General features: G+C 37.5%; 1 protein-coding gene across 1 annotated transcript; it reads left to right on the top strand.

The window, feature by feature from the left end:
- Positions 1-872: 872 nt before the first annotated feature.
- Positions 873-4,453, top strand: LOC121326776 (potassium voltage-gated channel subfamily E member 4-like). The gene is made up of 2 exons (XM_041270259.1): positions 873-2,796; positions 3,088-4,453. The coding sequence occupies exon 2, from the start codon at positions 3,106-3,108 to the stop codon at positions 3,625-3,627; it is 522 nt and encodes a 173-aa protein (XP_041126193.1). The 5' UTR covers positions 873-2,796; positions 3,088-3,105; the 3' UTR covers positions 3,628-4,453.
- The last annotated feature ends 20,798 nt before the right edge of the window (positions 4,454-25,251 follow it).

Genomic DNA, 25,251 nt, shown 5'->3' with positions numbered 1-25,251 from the left:
GAATTGGTGACAGATGAAACTTTGTCGCATGATTTTAAAAGTTGAGTTCCTTGTTATGTTTGCTTTTTTTGTTGTGTGTGTTTTGTTTTTTTTCGGGGGTTGAACAAATTTCTGTGGCGTAACTGAGGTTGTCCATCTTCCATAATCTTGATCTGGGATATTCCCATAATATGAAGTTCCGTGGAGAAATTATTTCAACCAAGTTTTTCTTTGTTTCTTGTCACAATTGTTATATGGCTTGAAACAACCAATAGCACTGTAGTCATTTTCAAAAAGCAATCCCTGCATCTTCCAACAAGAAAACACTAAGCAGTGTGTTTGTATTACTGTAGAATGCTGTTTGCTCTTTTGGTTGCCTGTTAAATAAATGGTTCATAGGATAACAAAGTGTGTATTTAAAGAATTTGTAAGTAGCCGGGTGAAATGAAAGTAAGTGTTGTGTAAACATTTCCAGGTAGAAATGTGCACTTTAATTACTGTTATTTTTGTAGGGAAAATGTACAGTTTGCACATCTTGAAATGTTAAAGGGCCCCCTTTCTCTTACTGTAAATATGTGGGTCTGTTACCAAACTTCACTGGACTGGCCAGTTGTATAATAACTGTTAATGATATTTAAGCTCCGTTAGGATGACCAGTCAGGTGCCCACCGTCCCGTCCCGTCCCCCCCTACATTGTCTGGTAAAAATCCTCTGTAACATGTGATTGCATATATGTTGGACTTATTTATTTGTAATAGGCCTTGGGACAAACAATGATACAATAAAAATGTTAGGCTTTGGTCTGAGGTGTATCTCTGCATCAATCCCTGTATGTCCAGCTGTTAAGTGCTTTGGTTTGGTGAGGGGTAGTTTTTGTGGTAATCAGGCTTTGGGATTTTAATTGGAAAATTCAACATGAATCCCAGTTTTCATAGGCTGCTTAGTGTGGCTTTTTAACTTCGGTTACTGTGATTCTATTTGGCCTCATTCACAAAGCTTTTACTTGTGGGTTATTAGATGAAGGCTGTTTTAAAGCTTTTATATTAACATCCACATTACACTAGCAAGATAAATTCTACATAACGTCTTTCTGATCTGGTATTGCTTCATGTGTTAAAGGTAATTTTCCGTGGTCTGGTGAAAGGTGGGTTTCTGTAGTAGAGTGGTCAGACAGGAAGTCAAAGTGTTCCTGGAAGGGGACTTTGTTAATTTGTTTTGATTTGTTGTGTTTTTAGTCCCCTAAATGTTCAAAGCCCCCCAAGATGCCCATGAACTTGAAGAGTTAATAGAGCTTTTAATGCTCTGGCTACATGCCCATTCTCATTTTACCTTCTTCAGTCTTGCGTAGTTCATTACTAGAGTGCTTATTTCAGCCACTTGATGCTTTCATTGTGACATCCATACAAGGATTTAGATATAGTCAATTATGATTATATGTGTGGAGAATTGTATCCAGGCATTATTGTAGTTAATCACACCTGCATATGAATAGGGTCTCTAAAACAATCTCATTATGCATTGTGAAATGAACATTGGCTAATGCAGTAAGGGGCTGGCATTTTATCAAGGTTTTTGAAAGACTGGTAATACAGTATGGATGTTGTTTATGCACCAGACCTATTCGGTGCGCACTTTCTACAATAACAGTGCAACTCACATTTTCCATTGCGGAGATACAGCACTATTACAATTTATATAGGTCATGTGACACAAAGAGTTTACAGACATGGCTCTGGTAAGTGCAGGACACCGTTCCTTAGCAATAGTAAAATACAGTACATTATAAAGGCCAAAATATTTTGACATAGTATAAGTTTGCAAACTAGTGCAATGTTGATTTCATGCTTTTTCTCACTTTACCTTTATTTAATGCACTGTAACAAACATAGCTTGTGACTCAGAGCCTGGCTTGCATAACATCACCTGTTGTCATTTTCTGAGAAGGACATTGTGTCTTTGGTTTCAGATGATTTTAATTGATCATCTTCTTTAAGGTTTTCTTTCAACAACCCATGACGCTGAAACTATTGGACAAACAAAATCCATATTTGCAGATGTTTACTTGGATAAAACTTGCCTGTGCCCTTGATCTTTATATCCAACCAAATAGGGCTACTGTACTTCTGAATGATATTCAAATGTACAGTTTTTCAATAACAGCTAACACCAGTGGCCACGTGACTGTATGAAAGTGTTACTGTCCACCAGGTACTTGCTTCACATGTTTCTTATTTTATACATGGTAAATACATGTGAGGGTGACCTATATTTGTTCGTAGCACTGACACCTGATTGGATGTACAACAGGAAGCACATCTTTGGAGCCCAAATCACTCATACCTGTTTCTAGTGTGTGCCCTCTGACAGGAGGCTGAGCTGTTGACAGCTGTATTTTGGGTAACACTACTATATAACAATATATAACAGATCACTTTTAGTAATGCTCCTTTCTGTTTCTGAAATTAAAAACTTCCTTGGTATTAGTTTTATTAACAAGTATCAATTTAGAATTGTTCCTTTAAACATTAGGCACAGTGATTGTAATTAAATTAAAAAAATTAAAATAAAAAATTGCGCTGTGTCATGATTTCACTTGACTCTAACCTCGCTCTGAAACGCACCCAGCTGAAGTTTTCCTGCACGCCAGAAGAGGGTCACACGTGACTTCATGCACACCACAGAAACCGACTATTTAAACGCAAGCCAACTGTGCCGCAGCAAGCAGATCACTACTTGTTCATATTGAGAACAGGGCAGGACCACAGTGACAACCTTAAGAAAGGAGTTACCACAAGCCATTCTCTGCAGTGTCTTGAAGTAAGTGAAATTTCGTTTGTTGTTTTTCTTGCTACCAACAGAAGATGACGTTTTAATTAATTAATTTATGCCAGATTCTAATAAGACAATATAAAGTTTGTTTTGTATTGTTTATTTAAAAAAAAAAAAAAATAGAAATAAACATGTTTACTTAATGGCTTATTTTTTTTCCATTTTATTGGTGCTGTTGTATACGCTTATTTATTACACTTCTGTAAAGCATGTTAAATTATAAAAAGTAAAATTCAGAGTATGTATTTTTCTTCCTAATGCAAAGTTAACATTTTGCAGGTCATTCTATCAAACTCAATGCTGACAATGGAAGGAGCTAATGTCACAGAACATATTCCAACGGAAACAACTGACCCACACGGCGCGGTCAACGTCAAGGAGGGGGGCAACGAGTACCTGTACATACTGATCGTGATGTCCTTCTACGGGATCTTCCTGCTGGGCATCATGCTGAGCTACGTGAGGTCTAAGAAGAGGGAGAAGAAATCCAACGTATTCTTATTGTACGAAGAGGAGGAGAGGGAATGGGGAGGCGTGGTGAAGAAGCACAGCCTGCCTTACATTTCAGGTCTCAGAGGTGTCCAGGTGTCTCTGCCCTTCAGTGCCCTGTCGGAGAGGAGGGTCCCCGCGGCGTTCGCCTGCGCTGTGTGTTCCATGGAAGAAATCAGCGTGAGTTCGGTATGTTCGTCTGCGGATATCCCCTTAGCCATCGAGGAAGAATCTGACAGCGAGAACGGAGAAGGCTCCGGCGCGGTTCTTAAAGACAACTCTGAAAACAGCGAAGGTTCTTCACAAGTCATCAACAAAACAGCCAGCTAGCACACACCTATACATTAATAATAATAATAATAATAATAATAATAATAATAATAATAATAATAATAAGTAAATAAATGTTACTTGGTTTCCATTTCTACCTGTGAGTTTGAAACATATTCAGGACTTCTCTTTGGAAATATATAATGAAACTCTTGCACAGATCGATAATTCAAGCAAAGTTATAGACCCTGTACATTTATTCTATGTTTTGTATTGCTAGAGTTGTTGCAATTAACCTGGAATGACTTGAAAAAAAAAAGAAAAAAATCTAAAACTGCAAACAGTTTGCTGCCATTTTTATGCTGTAATTAATTTCATGTTGTAGATTTATTGGTTCCTGTTATATTGTGTAAATATTGTAAAATAATGATCTGTATATAATTATTCCGACTTTTGTATTTAAATGTTGTGTTGTGTTCACTTTTTGTACACGTGAAATAAAACTCTTAAAAAAACGTATACAGAATATAATGTTTGCCTGTATTGTAGAGACATCAAGGTGAAACTTCAGTTTAGGGATCGTTCTAAGTAGCTATAGTAGCTATGACAGACAGACTATATCCGTTATGAGCGATTATAAACAATATTATATACAATAATAAATAAATAAAACGCATACAAATAGTCTTTTTATGTCTGATCATATTCATTAACTGTTAATAGCTTCATTAGTAACATGTTTACGTGTTATCGACAACCAGCAGACACCAGGAGTCCCCAGGACCGAGTTTGAGAAGCCCTGGTACAGAGTATAGTCTCATTCTGAATCTTGTAGGCACAGCTGTCCTAAATTGCTTCTTTTTGCCATAAGGGGGCAGGATCAGAATGAAACGCGGCAACAACAGCAGGGGATGCACTGAAGCAATGTATGAGACTGAGGAGCCCGTTTTTTGTTTAAACTGAAGCAACTTAGAACTTGTGCACATTTGGTCTGGTTTGATCAGAGCAATATTGCAGAATTGTGCTCCACAGAAGCAGTGCAGCCGTGCAGAATTTATAAACCAACATGTAGAAGCTTGTTTTGGCTTTGCTCTCAAAGACTGCCTATGAAGCCGTGACGGCGACAGGTTGTTGATGCGTTAGATAACACAGCTAATGCTCCTGCTTGTTATTGCGGAGAGAATAAACATTAAAGTGAGCTCACCTTAGACACGAAGGCAATGTGCAGAGTATGTCATTATTAACCACACAGTATACAAGACTGCTTGTCATCTGCAATACAACTGCGCTCTTTCAAACTGAAAACATGTGACTTTTCTAAGGAATGTATCTTTTGTATTTTTTGGTTAAATTTAGAAAAGGAGAAACATATTTTTCTATTTCACAAATCGTCAGAGTACATAAATCAATTCAACTAATTTATTTTAATTGCATAACAGAAGACATTTTTATTTTGTTTATAAAATTCTGCAGATGTATCATTGCACAGTGTATCTTAATATTTCCTTAAAGGGGGGGGGGGGGGGGGGGGTTGCAACTAGAGAAACATTAAGTATTTATGAGGCATAGTGGCAACTTAAGGGAGATATTTATCTGCTATGTGAATATGCTTTGAGATTCACAGTGAAAACAGTGGAGATATAACAGCCAATTCAAATGACAGATTTACAGTGGTTGCCTTAGAAATCATAGAATTGTAACATGAGATGCAGAACATTGCTGTCAGGTCTTATCTTTTGTATAAAACAACACCTAATGCAGATATAATCTCTTTAATACATAACTGCCACTATAACCTATGGGCTGGAATCAAGGGCTGGGTCTTATCAATGAGTGTTTTTAAAACACTCAGTAGACTACAGTAATTATACACATTAGTGGCATCCTGTATGCAAATACTGTCTTTCTTTGTTGTGTGTTTATATCAGGTTTTTGGTTATTGTATTACCTTTCCTAATCACCTTGCCATTTCTATCTCACAGACCTGACCTAATGGTCAACTCTGGTCAGATCCTGCGGTTAAAAGCTCTGCAGGGATGAGTCATCCGCTCTGCTTCAAACAGCATTGTGTTTACTGCTGCTTTTCAAAGCTCATTATCCTCACCCTAAAAGGCAGAAGACAGTTTGTTCTTTATTCCTTTTCAAGCCGGGGTCTTCATCTACAGCGTTACTGTTGCCAGTCAGTCTCTTGGTTTTGCACTTATTTATCACTGGTTTTGCACTTGTATTTGTCTCTCAAGCATTTGTTCTCACTTACACCTACTTTAAAAGGCTGCCTCTCTTTGCAAGGACTGCTGGCCAGTTTATAGATATGCTATAGTAACTTAGTGTTTTATTGATTGTCCCCACCATGGGATTTTGATGATGAACATGTAGAATAGGTCCATGTTTTCAATAGCTTTATGAATAGGGCCTGATGTTACAAAGCTAGCTGAGAAAAAGAAAGAGGTTCATTTAAAACAGAAATGCGTCAGCCACCCTTGAATGTTTATATAATGTAGGTTTTGTTTAGAATCATTTTTCAAAGTCTTTCAGGTTTTGAACACTAGATTTATGCAAACTCCTTATTAAGATTGCCCAGTTAAATACTTCATTTTTGGAAGATTCTGGGATGTATCCATTGGCCTCTTCTTCTTGGTAGCATATTTTCCATCTTGGACAGGAAATAACCTAATCAGTCAATGAATCCATCTTTAGCTGTATGCATGGGAGGACACAAAGCAGTGACTGCCACTGCTTGACAGATATGGTATAACTGTCTCCTATGGACTAGGTAGTTAATGGTATTCCATCTGGTCCTGAATTACATCCCTGGGACTTCTCATAACAGCCTGTGTTTACATTAAGTGCACTTTAAACCCATATCTGTGCTGTCAAAGCACAAATACTCTTAAAACAGCTCAGCCTTGCTTCCATCTAACTGATTGCATGGGAGATGTCCCAGTTATTGCCCTAATAAATCTGAGAAAGCGTTCTTCCATTTTCATTGCAATTAATAAAGCAGGGGCTCAGAACATACACGGTTAGCAAGCTGCAGTTGTGTGGTTGTGTAACAGAAGCATGCTTCACAATGAATGCTCACGCAAGCTATCACAGCACAGACTTGCAGAAAGTCCTGTTGGGATATCCTTGTAGTGGTTGTTTATTATAAGTACATCCAAGCAGAACCATTAGCAGATCCCAACACTTCCAGCAGCAATTACACAAGCTTCCAGATATAGAAGCACACTGTGACTGATATTGATACCTCGGTACTGAAGTGGATTAGCAGAAAATGTTTTCTCTGTGTGGGTCAATTCTAATCACCTGAACAACAGCAGTTATTAATGAGGACGCCATTTTTCGCTGGCTATAGACCTTTATCAGCAGTACCATTAGTAGTTAAGCTAAATTTCACAGCTCAAGGAAAGTGAGGCTTTCACAGATAATTGGACTTCACCTTTGCACCAGGTAAACAGACAGGATCAGATTTATTTTCCCCAATTTACAATAAAGAGATATGTTGAAATAAAAATAAAAAAAATACATAAACAAACAAATAAATAAATACACTACCCTCTCTGTCCAGCAGAGGGCACTCACGGCAGATTAATTTGTAGGCAAGAGACAAAGCTCCCCCAGCTACCACATTTTGCATGAAGTCATGTAGAAGCTATAAGAACACCTGTACCTGCATGTAAGATAATTAGCTGGACAACTTAAAAGGATTATTTTCAATCCAAGAATTTAAATAAAAGTGCACTAGTGTTCATTTACCAATATAAATTCATTTACCTGCTTACTGTCATATTAAAACTAAGTTGTAAAATGCTCTGCATAGAAAATGAGTCATGCTGGTTTGTTTTTAAGTGAAACGTCTTCTGATAAGGAAATTTTTTATATTTTTATTTTTCTGAGAGTCCAATCAACTTCATTCCCTGCAGTGAATGTCAACAGGAAAACTCACAGTGCAGGCACTTCGTGTTCCTGTGTACTGTACATGGACACTGCACTGCGCTCTTAGAGCAATGCCCATACATGTAAAGTGACCAAAGCCAACTCACTGGCGGTCTTCCGGATTAGGGAATCACCCTATAGTTACCTGAAGAACTGCTGCTTCGGAAAGCACCTCAAACTAATTCCTGTGAAAATCTTTACTGCAAATCTTTACAATGACAGTCCTCTGACAGTCTCTGATTAGCCCCAAAAGTGAATGGAGCTCTTGTTTTTTCTTTCTTTATTTTACACACACAGTACAGCAAGCCTGTTGCATCTTCCATGTGCAGATACTCACATGTGTAATTGGAATGCAATGGCACAAGAGGCTATTCAACTGTATTCTAATTCATCTGTCACCATTGTCATTGCTGTTGTTCATAATTGGATAAGAGCAATCACACCAAATTGCTTCCCTCTCAAATATCTAAAGACTGGTTAATTGCTGTGGAACTCTTTGCACTGTGGGCAGTGATAAAGTAAAGTTAACCTTACTATTAGCACCTTTCTTTTTAAAGCTTGAAAAGGTAAAATAATAATTTAATTCTGTGGCAATTAAAGCTCTCGTGCTTTTAAATACAAATGTTCCTTCCCAGCTTTTTGTTTTAATGAGCAAGAAAACAAAATTCTGACAAATAGCCACTGTTCAGCTTTTCACTGCTTTTGTGTGATTTTCTATACTGAATAAAACATATTGTGGATTATAGCTTTAATTTTGTATTGTTGCACATGTGTATTCAGTGCTCTGGATTCAAATTTACTTTATTAAAGATTAAGCCAATGTCATAAATAAATTAGTACTGTACTGCATAAAGTCTCTCTCACTAATCACTGTCCTCAAATGATGTGCAAGTGAGATAGCACAATAAGCAACTTTTAAGAAAAACAAATAAATCAATAAAGCAAAGCAATATTGCTCACCTATACACCACTGTGGTTTTAATAATGAAACCTAACATTGGAAACCATAGCAACGCTTTCATTACTGGGGAATGATGGATCCCTATTGATGTCCATTGCTGGTATGAGCAGAAATATCCCACAGAGCAAATGAAACTAATAGAAGGTAGTGAGAACCTGCACTGTTACACTGTACTTGACTCATCACGCACATATTCATTTGAAGTTTCTTTTGTTTTATGAAATCCTTGACATATAAATAAATTGTTTTTTCAACAATAAAGCAAATGAAAGACATTAATGTCTTCTCATCCTGCCACCCAGGACAGACTTCAATGAAGTGGGTGACTGCTTCCTTTCCTGGTTATTTTTCTCTTCAAAAGAAGACCATTAAGACAATAAGTGCTGATAACCAACGCCACTAGGACCTAGGAAGAATACATGTCAGTAGCTGGGTGACACAAACAACATTAAAACACAGGAGAAACCATCAGACTATACTTTCACGAATACATTCCCTATTTTTCAGGCATTCTCCCTGGCCATTCATGTCATTTTGCAATGGGTTATGTCATTTTAAGCACTCCAATGAAATAAGGGTCCTTCTCAACAGTTGCTAACCTGGTTGCTAAGCTGTACATCACTGAACACATTGCCAAGAACACACTCATAGAAACATACAGTTGAACGGTTGAGCTGTAACTCTTGTTCAACTGTAGCATTAGAGTGTAGCAAAAAACTAAAACAAAACAAAAAATCCTGTAGCAATAAGAAATAAAGACGAAGTGTGTGTTTATGTGGGTGCGTGTCCGTGTGTGTGTAAGTGAGTGTTTGTGTCTGCTTGTTTGTTTGTGTGTGCATGTATGTGTCTTTGTGTGTTTGTTTGTGTGCGTGTGTATTAGTGGGCAACTGGCTAAATTAACCATACACATTCATTAATACTTTGTATACACATCAAGCCAATATATGGTGTTATATAAATAAGCAAATAAACTGGATATGCAACAGCATTAATCCATTTAAATATGCATATATTTACTTTTTTATCTTTATTTCTCCCAAACCAAGAGCCAAATTGAATCAGTTAAATGTCATCAAAGATGTTAATGGAATCTAGCACACTCATCCCACATCTATCTAGACGCTTCATTCAGCTGAGCCTCATGGTGTTAGAGGCAACCTTTCTGAGCCAGTTCATCTTGATTGCGGCCCAAGGTCTTGGGAATGGGCCTGGTAGAGGGGGATCCCACAGTCTGAAAGAGCCCAGGGGGAGGATGTGGTTCATTTCCAAAGAGGAGGACAACTTCAGGAACTTGGCAGAGTAAATGTCAAGTCATGGGAAATGGGAAAATTACATGAAAAATCTCAGGCAAAGTTTCATAACCCTGTCCTATGGAAAATGGAAAAGTCTTGGTTTGTATTTCTGATTTTTGGTTTATTTTTTAAGCAATCCAATCTCTAGCCTGTCTCTTGTGCGCGCCCGGTAAGCACAACAGGATGCTTGCCAGACAGTGATGTGCCTCTTCACTGCAGAAATCTATTGGGAGATTTCCATGGCAACAGCAAGAGCCCAGTAGGTCATGACTGATATTTAGTCCAAAGAAAATAGCTTAAACCTGGCTTCTGAATGCAATCAGAGAAGACACAACAATTCCACTAGCCTCTGGTGCTCCCCACTAAAACCCTGCTCTTCCTAAAGCCATTTTGGCTAATGAAGAAAGATGTAGACCGACATAATTAATTAAGGTGATATACAGATGTATACTATTCTGACTTGTAGCCAAAGCTACTTGTTGCAGTTTATGATCATGTGTCTTTAGCATGCAATAGCATTGAGTCTGAAACTTCCAACACAATGTGTTCATTACAAGGATTTGGATGGGTTTCTGTAATTAAATGTTTGTCTGTTTGACCTTCGGTTTTCCCTCCATATCTGATTAATATGAGTTGTGAGAATGTGGTCTGTTATTTGATCTATAGTTCCAAATGTATTAAGAAATTCTGATAAGAAACCCTGCAATGTTTTATTTATGAATTTGTGAGCAAAGAAGTTATAGCTGTTGTGTCGGCTGAGCTGCTTGTGTAACAGGGCAGAGGCTGGCTGCACTGGAGACCTCGTACACCGCAAGAGAGTCAGGCTTGTCTGCTTTAGTCATGATGGAGCTTTTAACCACATCTTACCAACAAGGGTCAGAATCCATAACGGCAGCGCATCACCACAATCAAAAGCCAAAATCTAAACAGAGAGTACATTTTGACCCAATATGGCGCCCAACGACAAATGTTCAACGACCAGGGTGAAGTTTCCTAGCCTCTTACCTAAAAACGTTGCATACGATAGGAGGTCAGGAACTATGTATTTAACTAACTTTCTCCTGTTCTCAATTTTTAAAGAAGAGCCAGAAGAGTGTTTGGGAAAGCAGTCAATACACAGTACCAAAGCCTATGTTCTTGCTAATCAATTTAAAGGCTGCTAAAAGGAGTGCAATTTGAAAACATATATTCTGTTACTTGTCTATTACCGTACAGCACATAAGGTTGCTAGTGAAGCACTTGAAAGCTCTGTTTTCCTCAGCCCTTCTCTGTGTTCTTGTGCTGCAGTGATAACAGTGACAACAGTGGCACAAGAGCATCATTCTCGCTCCTGATAATCATACTGACAGTGTTTGTAATGTTTCTCATTAACATTTGAAAGTGTGCCTGGGTTCCTAGAAGATGAATTATTGAAGAGTGAGGTGGACATGCACATGACTAAATTGAGTCTCTGTGGGGTTACAGTGACTTTAAATGTATTGCAGAAACCATTGCACCCCCTATGCACTAGAGCACTAGGTGCAGATATGCAATTACAGTACTTCTTAACAGGATTTGTAAAGAAAGGTCAACTGTTTCTCAGAATTAATTTTTCTACAGTGGGCTTTTGCTTTAGCAAAGCAAGCTTCCAGTGCTACAATATAATGTATATTAATAGCATGTACAGTATGTGAATCTTTGTTTCTAGATGCATATGGGTTTTAATGTGCTGTTGGGGCATTCTGGGATTTCTGCTGTTCCATTTCCAGTAAATTCTCGACAATGCTGAGAAACCTTTTTACTTGCTAAAGGATTGTTTCTATGGCAATGGCAGAGTAGCTCTTTGTGTATTTGCTACTGGTGCGGTTTCTCCTGGGGGAAACCAGGAATGAGAATGTTCAAAAAGGGGTCACAAACTCTCCAACGCCTGCTACTTTGTGATAAGCAGCAACAAGTCATCATAGCATCTAATTGTAGTCTATTCTTCATTAGTAAAGCTTCAGCTATTACCTCATTCAGTTCTATAGAAACGATGTTGGGCTCCCTTGCGTAAACAGCAAGGCCCTCAAATCAAACAGAGAACTGTTAAAAATCAAATACTTTATATAGCGGTATCACATCAATATATTATAGCAGCATAGCAGACAGAGGACGTGCGTACTCTTCACTGCTGTCCACTGTTGCTAATTTATTAGAGTTCAAAAGCTCGTCAGTGATTTTCCAACCATTTATGAATTGATCCCAAAACACATGGCTAGCAATGTGACGGGTATAATCAGAAAACAAATCGCTAATCGGGCAGCGTTTATGCCATTCATTTTCAAACAGATCAGTGTTCCTTATAGTGGAGATAGTCAGCTGCACTAACTCATGTTTTACACTTTGGGATTTTCCCAAAGTGATTCCCAAGCTATTCCATTTGAGCTTGTTAGTTAATATATGCCTAATAGGGGATCCTTCATGTCAAGTGTTACTGTTACTGTTAAGTGTTACTGTCCATATTAATCAATGAAGCAACAAATACTGTACACAAGGCATTGGTGCACACAGTGTTAATCTCCAACAGTTTGTCTGAGGGGGGTTCCTTATGTTAAATGTGGAACACGTCCCGTTCCTGCTGATGAAATTAGGAGCCTGTAATAAACAGATTGAAGTTCATTACAACACGTACCATCCAGAATGTCAAAGCAAGAGATTCAGATTTCCTCTTCGCTTGCGGTGTTATTGTTAAATAATCTGCATCTTGATATCATGGTATGCTGTACCATTCATTCTGAGTACATGTGTCAAAACTCACAGCACAAGCCACTGATACTCCAGGAAATAAAAAGCAAACATTAAGACAGGAAAAAATACCTGCTCTGATACTGCAGGATCCTGCAAAATTCCTTGTTTGCTGAATCTCTTTTCTTCACCCAGCATAACGAAGATGTACAATCTCTGTTGGTTAAGTAGCACTATTTACAAATAGACATTGGCATTGTTTCCATCCTGATAAGCAATATAACTCTATCAAGAATCACAGCTTTGGTGAAAGACCGAACCATAGAGAAATCAGGTAGTGCCTTAATAACTGAATATTAGTTTTCCAAGGATAAGATCACTGGAGTGATTCAGATCTCCAGGCTGTAGGATGCAGATACATTTGATTTGCTAAGTGTAACAAGTGTGACCTGTCTAAATACTTCCCTGCTGATTACAGGCAGATGCCACTAACTCAATTATTGAAACAACTAAACAGGTAATCAATTCAACCTGTGGCACAGCCACAAAACCCACATTTACATTTCTTTGGCAGGGACAGAAATTAACCCCATCCCTGCCAACCACACCAACACATAACACCCACACTTCACTTACAGGCAGGGCTCTGCTCTGATGCACTAAGATACAAACTCTTTTTGGAAGTGGGTTCCTTTTAAAAACCACTGAAGTGAAGTGAGGTAAAAGGAGAATTTGCAAATGTTTCAAAAGCTCTTTGCCATCCTCTATAATATATAGGTCCAAGTTCATTCATTCTAATCCCTGTTGATTGGCCTGGTGTGTTCTGGAAGCTTTCAGAGTCTCTGATTCAAATGCCGTTCTCTTAAGTTGTAATTGACTGTACAGATATAGCAGCACCAACACAGTTGAACAGAACCTGAATCTTGGCGCCCTGGCCAATGGTTCAAACGATTTCATCTACTGTGGATCCACAAAACTGAACAGAAATAACAGAAGTCATTTAATTGATCCCATTCACCAAGCTGGAGGTGACAGCCACTTGGAATCTAGAATGTTGTTGCTGATGGAAGCACCTTAAGGAATGACACAGCTCTCTCAGTGTCCTACATGGCAAATAAAGAACTCCCTCCTAAAAACCAAAAACCAAGCCAATCACACAGAGAAAGAAAGAGGCAGAGCATGTATTGAAAAAGACTATAAGGCCAGCAGGACATATTTAAGGATATCTAGGTCATAATGAAATAAGGTAAATGTAAGCCACTTAAGGAGCAATCACAGTCCTTTATATTTGCAGGGGACTTGTTTAAACAAGATTTTCCACAGATTACTCAACTAACCTATGTACTGAAAGTAACTGGACACAGGCATTTAACATGCACCAGACTAGCAATTATAAACTCCCTCTCAGGTGACCACCAGGCGAGAAAGTATTTAAGTCACAAACGTCTCCCCGGTCATGCCCCTGTTGAATCAATGAATGAGTCACTCAGTCTGTATCTTGATGGCTCAAGTACCTGTGTTAAAAAAAAAAAAAAAAAGGTTAGCTGTAAGGTCTGTATGTTCCCAGTAGGGAAAAAAAAATCTTCTTTTCAAAAAGTTCTCTTTATTTCTGCATTGTGATCGCTCACTGTGAAACAAGATTGACCCTGGCAAATAGAGGGCCTTTTCAAACAGATGCAACTCGTATGTGTAAATACAGTGTCATTTCTAAAGGCAAATGCCACCATTTTTTATTTTGCTTTTTAATTGAATATTCAATTGGAAAAAGGGATTCCATCTAATCTTTAAGAACCATTCTTTGATACAAGTGACATGGTTTTGTTCCCCGCTTGTCAATGATCTGTCCTCATCAAGGAGGAACAGCAGTAATGTCTTCTGACAAGCAACAAACCATCCCTCAATCGGGACACTTGGCAGGGCATAAAGCACAATGCATGAGTTTAGATGGCTTGAGTCCCTGTAGACTTGCTGTCTAATCAACATAGCTGTCAATACACTTTATAAATCCAGGCTATTTTGAGATCTTTCCACTTTCAGATGTGTGCAACCGTACCATTACTGTTTTTTGTTATCGTTTTCTTTCTTTCATAGATCATACTTAAATATCATCCTTATTTTAATACTACAGGATGAGGAGCTAACATAGTGCAAGAGCACAGTTAATGTGGGGCTCTGGACAATCTCACAGAAAGTTGTACTGGTATCATTTGAATAAACTTGCTCAAACTGTATTATTAGGGAAAATGGAGTGTTCTGACCTGCAGCCAAAACCTATTCCTTTGTGTTAAAAATCAGCAGTTTGCAGCTTTGAGCTCAAATATTTTCCACAGCTGTTTTTAATTAAACCTTTACATTTTCCCCAGCCCACATACAAACTCACTGAGGCTTGCTCTAACACAGCTGGTGCCAAATCTTATATCAGCATTCACAGCATGAAAATGAGTACATGGGATTCCTCCCCTCGGACTAATAATCTTTACTCATGACTGAAATACTGCACTCAGGGGTAACAGAAAGTGCAACGTGTAAAACAAGAAAAAAGACAGCTGTCACCAGGAATTAAATAGAATGCATTTACTGCAACAGCTGTTCAGAATAAAGGCAAATAGGGACTCGTTCTCACAGGCCTTGCGTTTTGAGGTAGATCAGTCCTATACCCCTTACAAAGAAATCACAGTGAGCTTGAATCGCTAATGCCAGTTTCTGTGCGAATTAAATCAACCTCTTACAATCAAATCTGAAGAGTACAAATGTAAACCGGTCATGACTCACTTGCACGGTATTAATGTAGATTACTGGAGGGGGGTGGGTGCTCAGCATTTACAGAAGCACTTTAAAACAATGGGAGATGCAAGGCATAAAGTGCAAAAGATGCTACTCTATAGGAGTCTTAAATTATGCCATGACACATCTATTACAGTGAAGCTCATTTTTTGCAGGTGCAATGTTTACTGTATTTGGAAAGCTGGGATAGGTATCATGCATCTAGTCAGTCCCTGTGTGCTCCAAAGGTGTTAGTGCATCTGATCTGTTGGCTGAAAGGTATGTTAAATTCACAATGAAGGCCAATCAGTCCTCTGTTGTAGTTCTTTACCTCTGATAATGTGCTGTTATTGATCTGCGGTTCTGGGGTGGGGTTGCATTAGTAGATGTTCTCTCCTCATTACTTGTGTATTCTATTATTGCCTCTTAGGTCATTTGAAGCTTGTTAAGCTGTAGTGTAATACATCAAGGCTGTTTATCTGTTCACAAGATCTGAAAACTTCAATTCTTACTGAGTTTGACAACTACAAGTCAATGAACAGTAATTGGATATTTTGACTACAATACAAGGCAGCTGTACTGTGCATTTTGTAAAGGGCAACACGTCATTTGCCTGATCAGTTACATTGAACTTTCCTGCAAAGAAAAGACTATTTAAATGTACTATTTACTATCTTTTCACTCATCCAACACACTGCACTGGATTTTCAAAACTATTTACTGCAAATTGTCAGGAAAGGAAAAGAACACTTTTTACATTTCTAAAATGAACTATAAACAGCTTTATTTAGATTACTCACAAGCCCATACATTAAAGGACTATGTAATATTTGAAGGTCTTGTATGAATTGTTATCATTTTTATGTGCCCCTTTAGTTGGCAGATAAGGGATAAATCATTCTCTCTCTCTCTCTCTCTCTCTCTCTCTCTCTCTCTCTCTCTCTCTCTCTCTCTCTCTCTGTAATTTTGCACTCAGTAAAAGGCTGCTGTTTATCTTGGGATCAAGATAAGATCTATTTTATTTGTGATTCAAAGAGCCCTTGTGATCTAGTGCAGAAGATTCTTGTTTTCAAAGTGTTGTTTCCACTTTAAAAGCGGATTGTGATCAAACCCGACAGAAGGTTTTCGACCTGCAATATTTTGTTCAAAGATTGTGCCTGCATTTTGTATTGACTTATGGATTTGTGACATTATGGAACTGTTTTGATTGAAGATTACCTGAAGAAGACTAAATTATTATTTCTAAGAACTAAACAAACCTTACATCTGAGTTGTTTATTTCTAGTTTGCTCCCTATATTGGGTGTTTTTCTAGAGAAAAAAGAAACATTTGGAGTAATTAGCTCTGAGAATCTGTCCCTTTGTTTCTTCATATTAGTATGTTCATTGAGAGTTCAAATACACAAATACATTTATAAATTAAAAATACCTGGAAGAATATTGTTGTGTAGCTGTTTTCTGTAGCTTGATTCTTGAGATGAATTGCACGCTATAAATCTGCCATGGAGTGCTCTGGTGCTATCCTGCACTAAATGTGAGGGGTAGATTAATTTACAAAGAAAAGGGCAACACAGAAATATTACATATCAGCTACTTCAGTTCGACGAATGCTTTCATGTAACCAAGATTGCAACGATTCACCACCTTGAAGGTTAGAATCCATCATTTAGTACAACTGGATACACGGTCATGTTTGATTAATGTAATTCCAGTCTGCAGTAGTTTGAACTATTAGAGATGCAAAACCCTTTATGGTATCATTGTTGCACATGGCAGGTTGCCAGAGTTATCATGTATATTTATTTCTCTTTGCATTATAAAGTCTGAGCACTCCAGTTGGACACACATGAAAATGACCTTTCTCTGGGTGTTCATGGATTTGGACCACACATTGTTTTGGCCTCACTGCATGCATTGTTTAGGTATGCATTTTTTTCAAATAAATACGCTCTCTCTGTGTGGATAGAATGGGTGCTATACAAAACATGAGCACATAGACCACAAGCAATGGAAAACAAACTGGAATAAGATCAAAACTCTTAGCTAAACTGCTTAAGCAGGTGGTAACGCTTTACATGAAGTGTCTCTAATTACAGTGTATTTACATAATAGTTACTTAGTAAATACATATGTACTTACACATAATTACAGTGTTACTAAACATAGTTATAAAGTACCTAGTGTGAACATATTTTTGCACGATATATGTAAGTACACAATTCTATCAGAAAAGCATTAGGGTTAGTGTTAGGGTTAGGGATAGGGTTAGGGTTAGGGATAGGGTTAGGGTTAGGGTTAGGGTTAGGTTTAGGGTTAAGGTTAGGGACAGGGTTAGGGTTAGGTATAGGATTATAGTGAGTAAAAATATTTAGGTCCCTAGCCTTTGATACCTAATTACGTGCAACTAATACTGTATCTGTTGCAACAGGATTGAGCACTGCTGTATCTTGTTGGATGGAGGAGTCAATACCACATAACAGACATATATGCATATTCAAGTAATATAAATGGCGTTCCTATCAGTTAACTTTGCCAGATATCACCCTGACATAAATACAGAAGAGACCGCTATTGCCATTTAATATTTTTCTCCAAACGATGATTTTGAAATCCAGTAAAGGTAGGGGTGTGTGTGTGTTGGAAAAAGGTTAAGTCATGATATTGGTTATTGTTTATATCCCATTAATAATATAATAATATACATATTTTAATATATTCATAACACTAATATTTCCATAGCAACAAAGCTTGTCGAAGGAGATATGAAACTTGGAAGGCCAGTGAACTCTTTTTCCCAGGTAGACAAACAGCTTCTGGAAACTAGTTCAATGGATATCACAACTGAAACTCAGCAAAAACAAAAGATTATTTCAAAAAGACCCCTTAGGGGTGGTGAATCTGCTTACATTGAAAACATATTAAACTGTCAAACACCTCGTAGCCTTTCAAGACATGCATCTCAATGTAATCTTTAAGAATGAGTCATGGTCTTCAGAATCCCATTGATCTTATGTGTGCAGTGTTTTTTTTTTAATTAGATATAGTTAAGGTTAGAGCTTTGTAGAGTTTCTTTCTGCTGGAATCTGACCTATGAGTCACTTTAAACAAGCTCATTCCAATTGGGTGATCTTGGATTTAAAGATAAAAAAAGTATTAGGAGACAACACATCTGTGATATATCAGCCTCACTCCTTTATTGAAAGGACAGCTTACCCAGTTTAGAGTGGCGCTATTCCAAATTGCAAGCTGGATTTGTTTAATAACTCCTGTCAAACAGTCATGCATAAATGTGCGTCTCCCATAGGATTCTTAAGAAAAGGAGTGGGTGCCGTGTCATTGCAATATCCTCTGCATGATGCGGGATATATAGCTCAATGTGGCCCATAATACAAGCACTGTATGATGATTGCATGCTTTGTTTTAAAAAGGGAGTTCTTGCACTGACATTAGAGTGCTATTATATATACATAGTCATAGACAAATGCACAGTATTATCAAAGGGTCAGTGTTGTTGTTATGTATTCACATATCTGAAGGAAAAGCCCAAAGGAAGTGATCTAATGGGTAATTAGAAGATCCCTCCTTTCTGGGTCCCCCACAAAGTCAGCAGGCAGAGGGATCAAGTGTTCAGAGATTCTTGGGAGGGTGTACTGAAAGACTAAAAATAATCTGATCAAAATAAGCTTTGCTTATTTATGAGGCATGCATTGATCATGTTGCACTATTAAATGTTGATGTATTTAATTACATTGACTTACTCAATTATTGTATTTTCCAAAAGGAACAGAACAAAACTTGCAAGCTCAGTTGCAGAAAGGAGGAGTCAAGTTATTGCTAGTTACTGTACACTCAAAAAATCCTCCTTTGCATCTGCGCTTGTTTGAAATATGGCTCATTGAGCTGAAGGAAAGGAAATTGCAGGTAGTTAGAATTGAACTCATGTCTTTTCATATCTGCAGAACAATAAAGAAACAGGATTTACTGTACATGACAAGCACAATGCCACAAAGCCTGTTTGCATAACAAACATAGCATGATTTTGTTTACTTCAGCTTTGTCTGTTTTGGCAATTGCTAAAGCCGCAGGGAGCGATTTCCATGCACTAGCTCGGAGAACACTGACACAGAAGGTATGTCTTCGTTAGGATATCATTGTAAAGTGCTAAAAATGCTAAATTACACATATTGATCTTGTAAAGCTTAGTAGCTAACACATTGGAAGACAAAGAGTATCTTGCTCTCTGAAAGGGATTTGAACACACTATAGGGTTACATCTTTCCTGAGCTTTTCAGTCTGAGGGTCCCTTGGGAAAACTGGATGACGAAGCACTTTTTCATGAAATCACTGTTCATCATTTTTTAAAACCAGTGTCCTCTATATCTACATAAACTGTACCACTCACTATTATTTTTTGTTTCCATTCACCTCTTTTCCACCTCATATACAATTTTCAGCTGCTTGTCACATGCATGTCAATACCGTCCCTATGGATAGGTTAGAAAAACTTGCAACATAAAGTATTTGCATTTTAAATGCAATGTATCTTCTGGTCATACTAGTGGCCTTTCTTTTACATATAGCTCTATCTATTCCCGTACATTCTAACCATCCATTGTTATTGAATTGAACTGAATTCAGTTTAAGAGTTTGGTTTCCAGAAGCTTGCTTGTTTTCTGTTGAGATTGAATCTGCCCCCCTCTCAGTACAGCTTCCCAAATTGTAATAAAAGAGGTCAGGAATGAGCTGCCAAGGCATGAGCAGGGGTGAATCATCACTTCCTTGATTCCAGATATCAACAATCCTCCCACTTTTCCTATAAACTGTATACAGAAAGGTTTGGGTTAAGGTTACTGTTTGACGAGGTTCCAGTTGACTGATGAGGGAAGGGAGAGTGCTTCTTATGTGAATGTGTGTGCCCCTATTGTTCAATCTTGTAACATTATCATTGTTGACTACTGGGGAAAAAAAGACAAGGAAACAAATATGCTGTTCTTTTTCAAGCATGTTCAAATGAAACCAGAAGAGATCAGTACCATAGTGTGGCTGGTGAGGATATGCTCATAATCACATCAAAGTGCAGGCTGATAGTAGCTTTTGAAACCACAATTCAATTCCATGATTTTCATTGCATGTATTTTCAATGAACATTGAACTGGCAAGCTCAGGAGACAAGGTCAGTATTGGAGAAAAGCTGGAGAAAGATGGTCTGACATGGGCTTTGGTTCCTGTACATAAGAAGGTTGGATGGGAGAGAAGGAGGGAGTAATGCCCCGGTTGTCTACCTGTTTAAATTACAACAGAGCAGATTTGCTAATTGTAGGATTCTCTATTATAATTTCATCCCACAGATTTCAATCCCATAGAAACAGCACAGAAAGATGCCCCCAAATCCATTAGTTGCTGTATTGCTGGAATGTGACCTTGACATTCATGATTCATTTCACCACAACAAAGCTTTGCTAATTACCAGAAAACATACTCTCCCATAGAAAACATTAATTACTTTGAATTCAGTATATATTTAGAGTTAGGAAGGATAAAGAAAATAAGCTGTTTCCCAGCCACGCAGTATAGCTTTGAATTTTATGTATTTAATATTTAGAAATAAAAGCTGTTACAACCGGACAGGAAGAAATTCACGTAAAAGCGTTCAGCTGTTTTGCAGGGGTGTCCTATTAAATGTGACTTACCAGCCACTCACTTAGACAAGTAAATATTCCCTGCTGATGTTAAAATAATTCAGGTTTCCAAATATACATGTCTGTCGGATTGAAGAGAAAAATTAAAGTCTGATATAAATAGAGTATCACACATTAGTTCATCATCAGTTGCATTATTATAAAAGGAGCAACTTCATTATGTTTAGCAGTTAACCATGAGAAATGTACCACAAATGAACTATTATTTATTACAATTACCATCCTATTTCAAGAGTAATCACAGTAATTGAACCCATGTCTCCAATTAGCAATGGCCCACAAGAACTACTGTTCTGTGAGAAACATTCTCAAATGTCCTGATCTTAATGGAATGGATTATCTCTGTAATGGCGGGAATTGATTGATAATTATAGTAATGAATCATGAACAATGCAAGATTATAGATTGATTTATTTACAGTATACAGTAAAACTGTTAATTTTACAGTTGGATAGACAAGACCATTACGGGTTCAAAACGAGGCAATTGTTGAGAAAAGTCTTAGATTGGATTTGAGGATTAGATACACATGGACAAAGAAAACGCAAGAGAGTGAGCGATATCGCTGCAGAGAAGACAGAGGAAGAGAAGCAAAAGGCTGGTAAAAGATAAGAAATGATGTACAGAATCCGGGCTGCTGATTTGACGAGCTGTTTCAGGTGGCTGCTGCCTCACGTCCAGAACACGTATGTCTTTGAGATCAGAGGACTCCACAGAGCTACAATAAAACTAGAAGATGCATTCACACCCTGTCGAAATGGTTGTTTGCTAACGTGAAACCAAGCTGCTGACCGCAAGAAGCAATTGCACGAATGATTCACTAAGCACTGCCTAAAACATGGCTAAACATTTATGAACCAGAGCCTAGTCCTACAATTAGACCGCACATCCATAAACAGAGAGTAGCTCCACAATTAAAGTCAGCAAGCTTCTATCATGTGCATCAGTACATATTTATATTGTAATCACTGCATTTACACGAACGTGTGCACCTGCAATATTTCTCAAGAGATCTCAATCATTACAATTTGCTAGGGGATGAAGTCTAATATTGATTTTTTTTTTTTTATTTATTTTTTTGGCTAAGTGGTACAAATAAACCAGTTTATTATCTAATCATGACAAGTTAGCATGGATGGCGCAATCATTTTAATAGGCAATGTAATTCAATACATGCTTCTTTTTAAAAGGCATTTCGCATCGCGTATCGCTCAGTCAGAAAACAGCAACAATCGACCTTGAAATTTCATTGCAATTTTCATTCTCAGATGTGTCTCAATGCAGGACCGAAATATAAATAGGAATTGTGCTTTAAATTTGTTTGTTGTTTTTATTTTATTTTGTAAAGTTTTTCAAACGTGCATACAGCACTTCTTTGTGTAAAAACGTTATATTTGGGGACCAATGCCACCATGCTGAAATGATGTATTCCTCTTACATTAACATTGGATTTCATTCAATACTGCGCCAGCCTATCGTGAGCGCCATCGCCTACGCAGCATCGTACAGCTGATATATGTAATACACTGTTCCACACAAAACCGAACCACTCCAACTTACAGAACAAGAAAACAAAACGGCTGTTAGTTTTGCCGTTGAGGAAGACAAAAACGTTCCTTTGGAATTCAGTAGCATTAACTTTATTAATCACGTAAGTGCTTTTAGTCTAGGGTTTCTTTATGTTACACTGTTATGCAGTTAGAACAAATGTGCAAGTGTAAATAATCTAATCCAGTGAACACAGTACAATGCAGGAGTCAGAAGCAGCAGATCCCACAGGTAAAGGGACAAAGAATTATTAAGAAAAGCTTGTTCCATTGTTTCCAGGATGCTGACATCAACTTTACTGATGCCGTCCATAGACATCAACATTACTGATGCAGCCCAGCAGATTCCCCAAAAGATTAAATCAATAAAAAATATATCGATTTGTCTGGATGTGGCTTGCAGCGTGAGATAATAAAGAGACTGAAATTAGTGCAAAATCTAGCTGTTACTTAAAGCAGAATGACTTTAGCATAATCTACACCACAGCCATGTTGTTGTGCAACTGGTGGACAACAGAATGCTAGATAATAGCAAGAAAGGAAGTCCCTCCTTGCAAACAGCTGCTCGAAGGTCCATACCTACAGTACACAAATGTTACTGAGAAATCTGTGACTAGTAAATAAAACTGTTGTAGCTCTAGGTTATTGCTTTTTACACATTTTATGCTTTCAAAAGCTATTACCCGTATTAAAAGCTCAATGTGACCAGTTTTTATGATTATTTGATGATTTAAACGGCCTCATGATTTTGTTTTTTTGTTCTCGAACAATATAATGCTGTGAATCAGTGCTGATTGGAATGAACGATGGTCGTACTTGAAAGAATGAAATGTAATCTTAATGAACCACGCACGTAGGGTATTGTCAAGCAATAATTACATTACTATGTGCCTTGTTCTCAAAAATAAATACATATATTAAAGATGGACTACTGGAATGATAATTAGCTGCTATAATTGTTTTAGATTGGCACAGAGATTTGAAAGCTGAAAATATGTGAAAAAGCCCCCTCACAGTTTGTCACTATTCTTCACAGCTTGCCGGTGGATGGATTTATGAATGGATTTATGAACTCTGGAGGTCTGCAACTTCTGTTGCGTTGAGTCTCAGAAGATGACTCAGATTTCCACCAAGGTCTCACGCTCTACGTGACGAGACTGTAAATGGGCTGTTTGACGTCAACCCGCGCAACAGCCATGGAGTTCTGTCTCCGGATTTCTAAAGAGATGTGGTTGGTTAATGAGCATGCCCTTGAGAGAGAGAGAGAAAAAATTCTCTCATTCACAACAGAACATCTTTATTTTTCAATGAGGCTTGAATTTCAAAGTATATCCTGAAAATCAGAAGTAAGATACAGGCTAACTCATTTGATGCCCCTATTAGAATAGACTTGATCTTACAACGACTTGACAAACTGCATATATATACTGTTGTAGATAGGGAATTTGATTACTTGTACGCTTATTATTCTGTCATTCTTTCGCAGTGATATATTCAGCCGCTAAAATGTTGCTGGTCTTCGGTTGCTACAGTAATTCGGCGAACGAGTCACACACACATGTATTGTCTTCCTGATCAGTCTGATACAAAATATGAAAATATCCCTACAGAAATCAGAAGCCCTTGATTAATTTAAATTTATTTTCGATAGAACTTCAGTGCTTCTAATCATTTGGAAATTATGTCTTGGGAATTAACTAAGAATAGCTGATATTTCGTAGGACTTTCTAAACGTAAATATATTTCAATTGAAAGCATTGGGCACTGAAATCCTTTGACTATAAGGATGACATGCAACAAGTGAATCCTCTCCGCTGGAACAGGATAAGTTTAGTCTCCATGCCCATTAGATAAGTTATCAGAAAACAACAACTTTTGTTGATTTTGAAGCATAAAAAATACATAGTCTTTGACTCGAATATTGCATTTAATATATATTCCCACGAATAATTTGTCTTCGGCTGTTTGTCTAAGAAAATGTGGATAATTATTAAATATATTAAAATGTGCCAATTACATTATAAAGAAAAAATAAAAACATACCGTTAAAATAATTCATTTTATGCTCACAATAATACATTTTATGAATTAGTAAATACATCAGCAAGTGGACCATTTGCTTGATTTTCCTTTTTTTGGACAGATTTTTATGGGACTGATTCTAAGCTTTTCTGAGGAGGAATTTGTTTATGACAAAATGATTACATAATATTACTATCGATTTTGATAGAGAACACGGGTTTGCATATGGTGTGTGCACAATTCTAGAACTGGTTGGGTAATTAATGCTCAACATCATACAAACATGTAGAAATACAGGTGATCTCAAGGAGAACGTGGATTGAAAGGGTTATTAAAACTATAGGCAGCATTGAACTTTTGCATTTTTACAGTGTCTCCTGAAAACCCATTAACGCACGCATGAACTTCCCTCTATCACACAATTATGTATTTACTTCACACGATAAAGGGCTCCGAAAATGTTAAAAATTATATATATATATAATATATATATATATATATTATATATATATATATATATATATAGAGAGAGAGAGAGAGAGAGAGAGAGAGAGAGAGAGAGAGAGAGAGACGGGATCTAGAGGAGAGAGAGAGAGAGAGAGAGAGAGAGAGAGAGAGAGAGAGAGAGAGAGAGAGAGAGAGAGAGAGAGAGTACTGTACAAAAGTTTTAGTTAGGTGTGAAAAAATGCTGTAAAGCAAGAATGCCTATAATATAACAGATTATATTTATCAATTATCTAAATGCAAAGTGAGTGAACAGAA

Source organism: Polyodon spathula, chromosome 14 (genome assembly GCF_017654505.1).
Source record: "Polyodon spathula isolate WHYD16114869_AA chromosome 14, ASM1765450v1, whole genome shotgun sequence".
Taxonomy (NCBI): domain Eukaryota; kingdom Metazoa; phylum Chordata; class Actinopteri; order Acipenseriformes; family Polyodontidae; genus Polyodon; species Polyodon spathula.
Note: the sequence above shows the minus strand (reverse complement) of the source record. Positions and strands in the feature narration are given on the sequence as shown.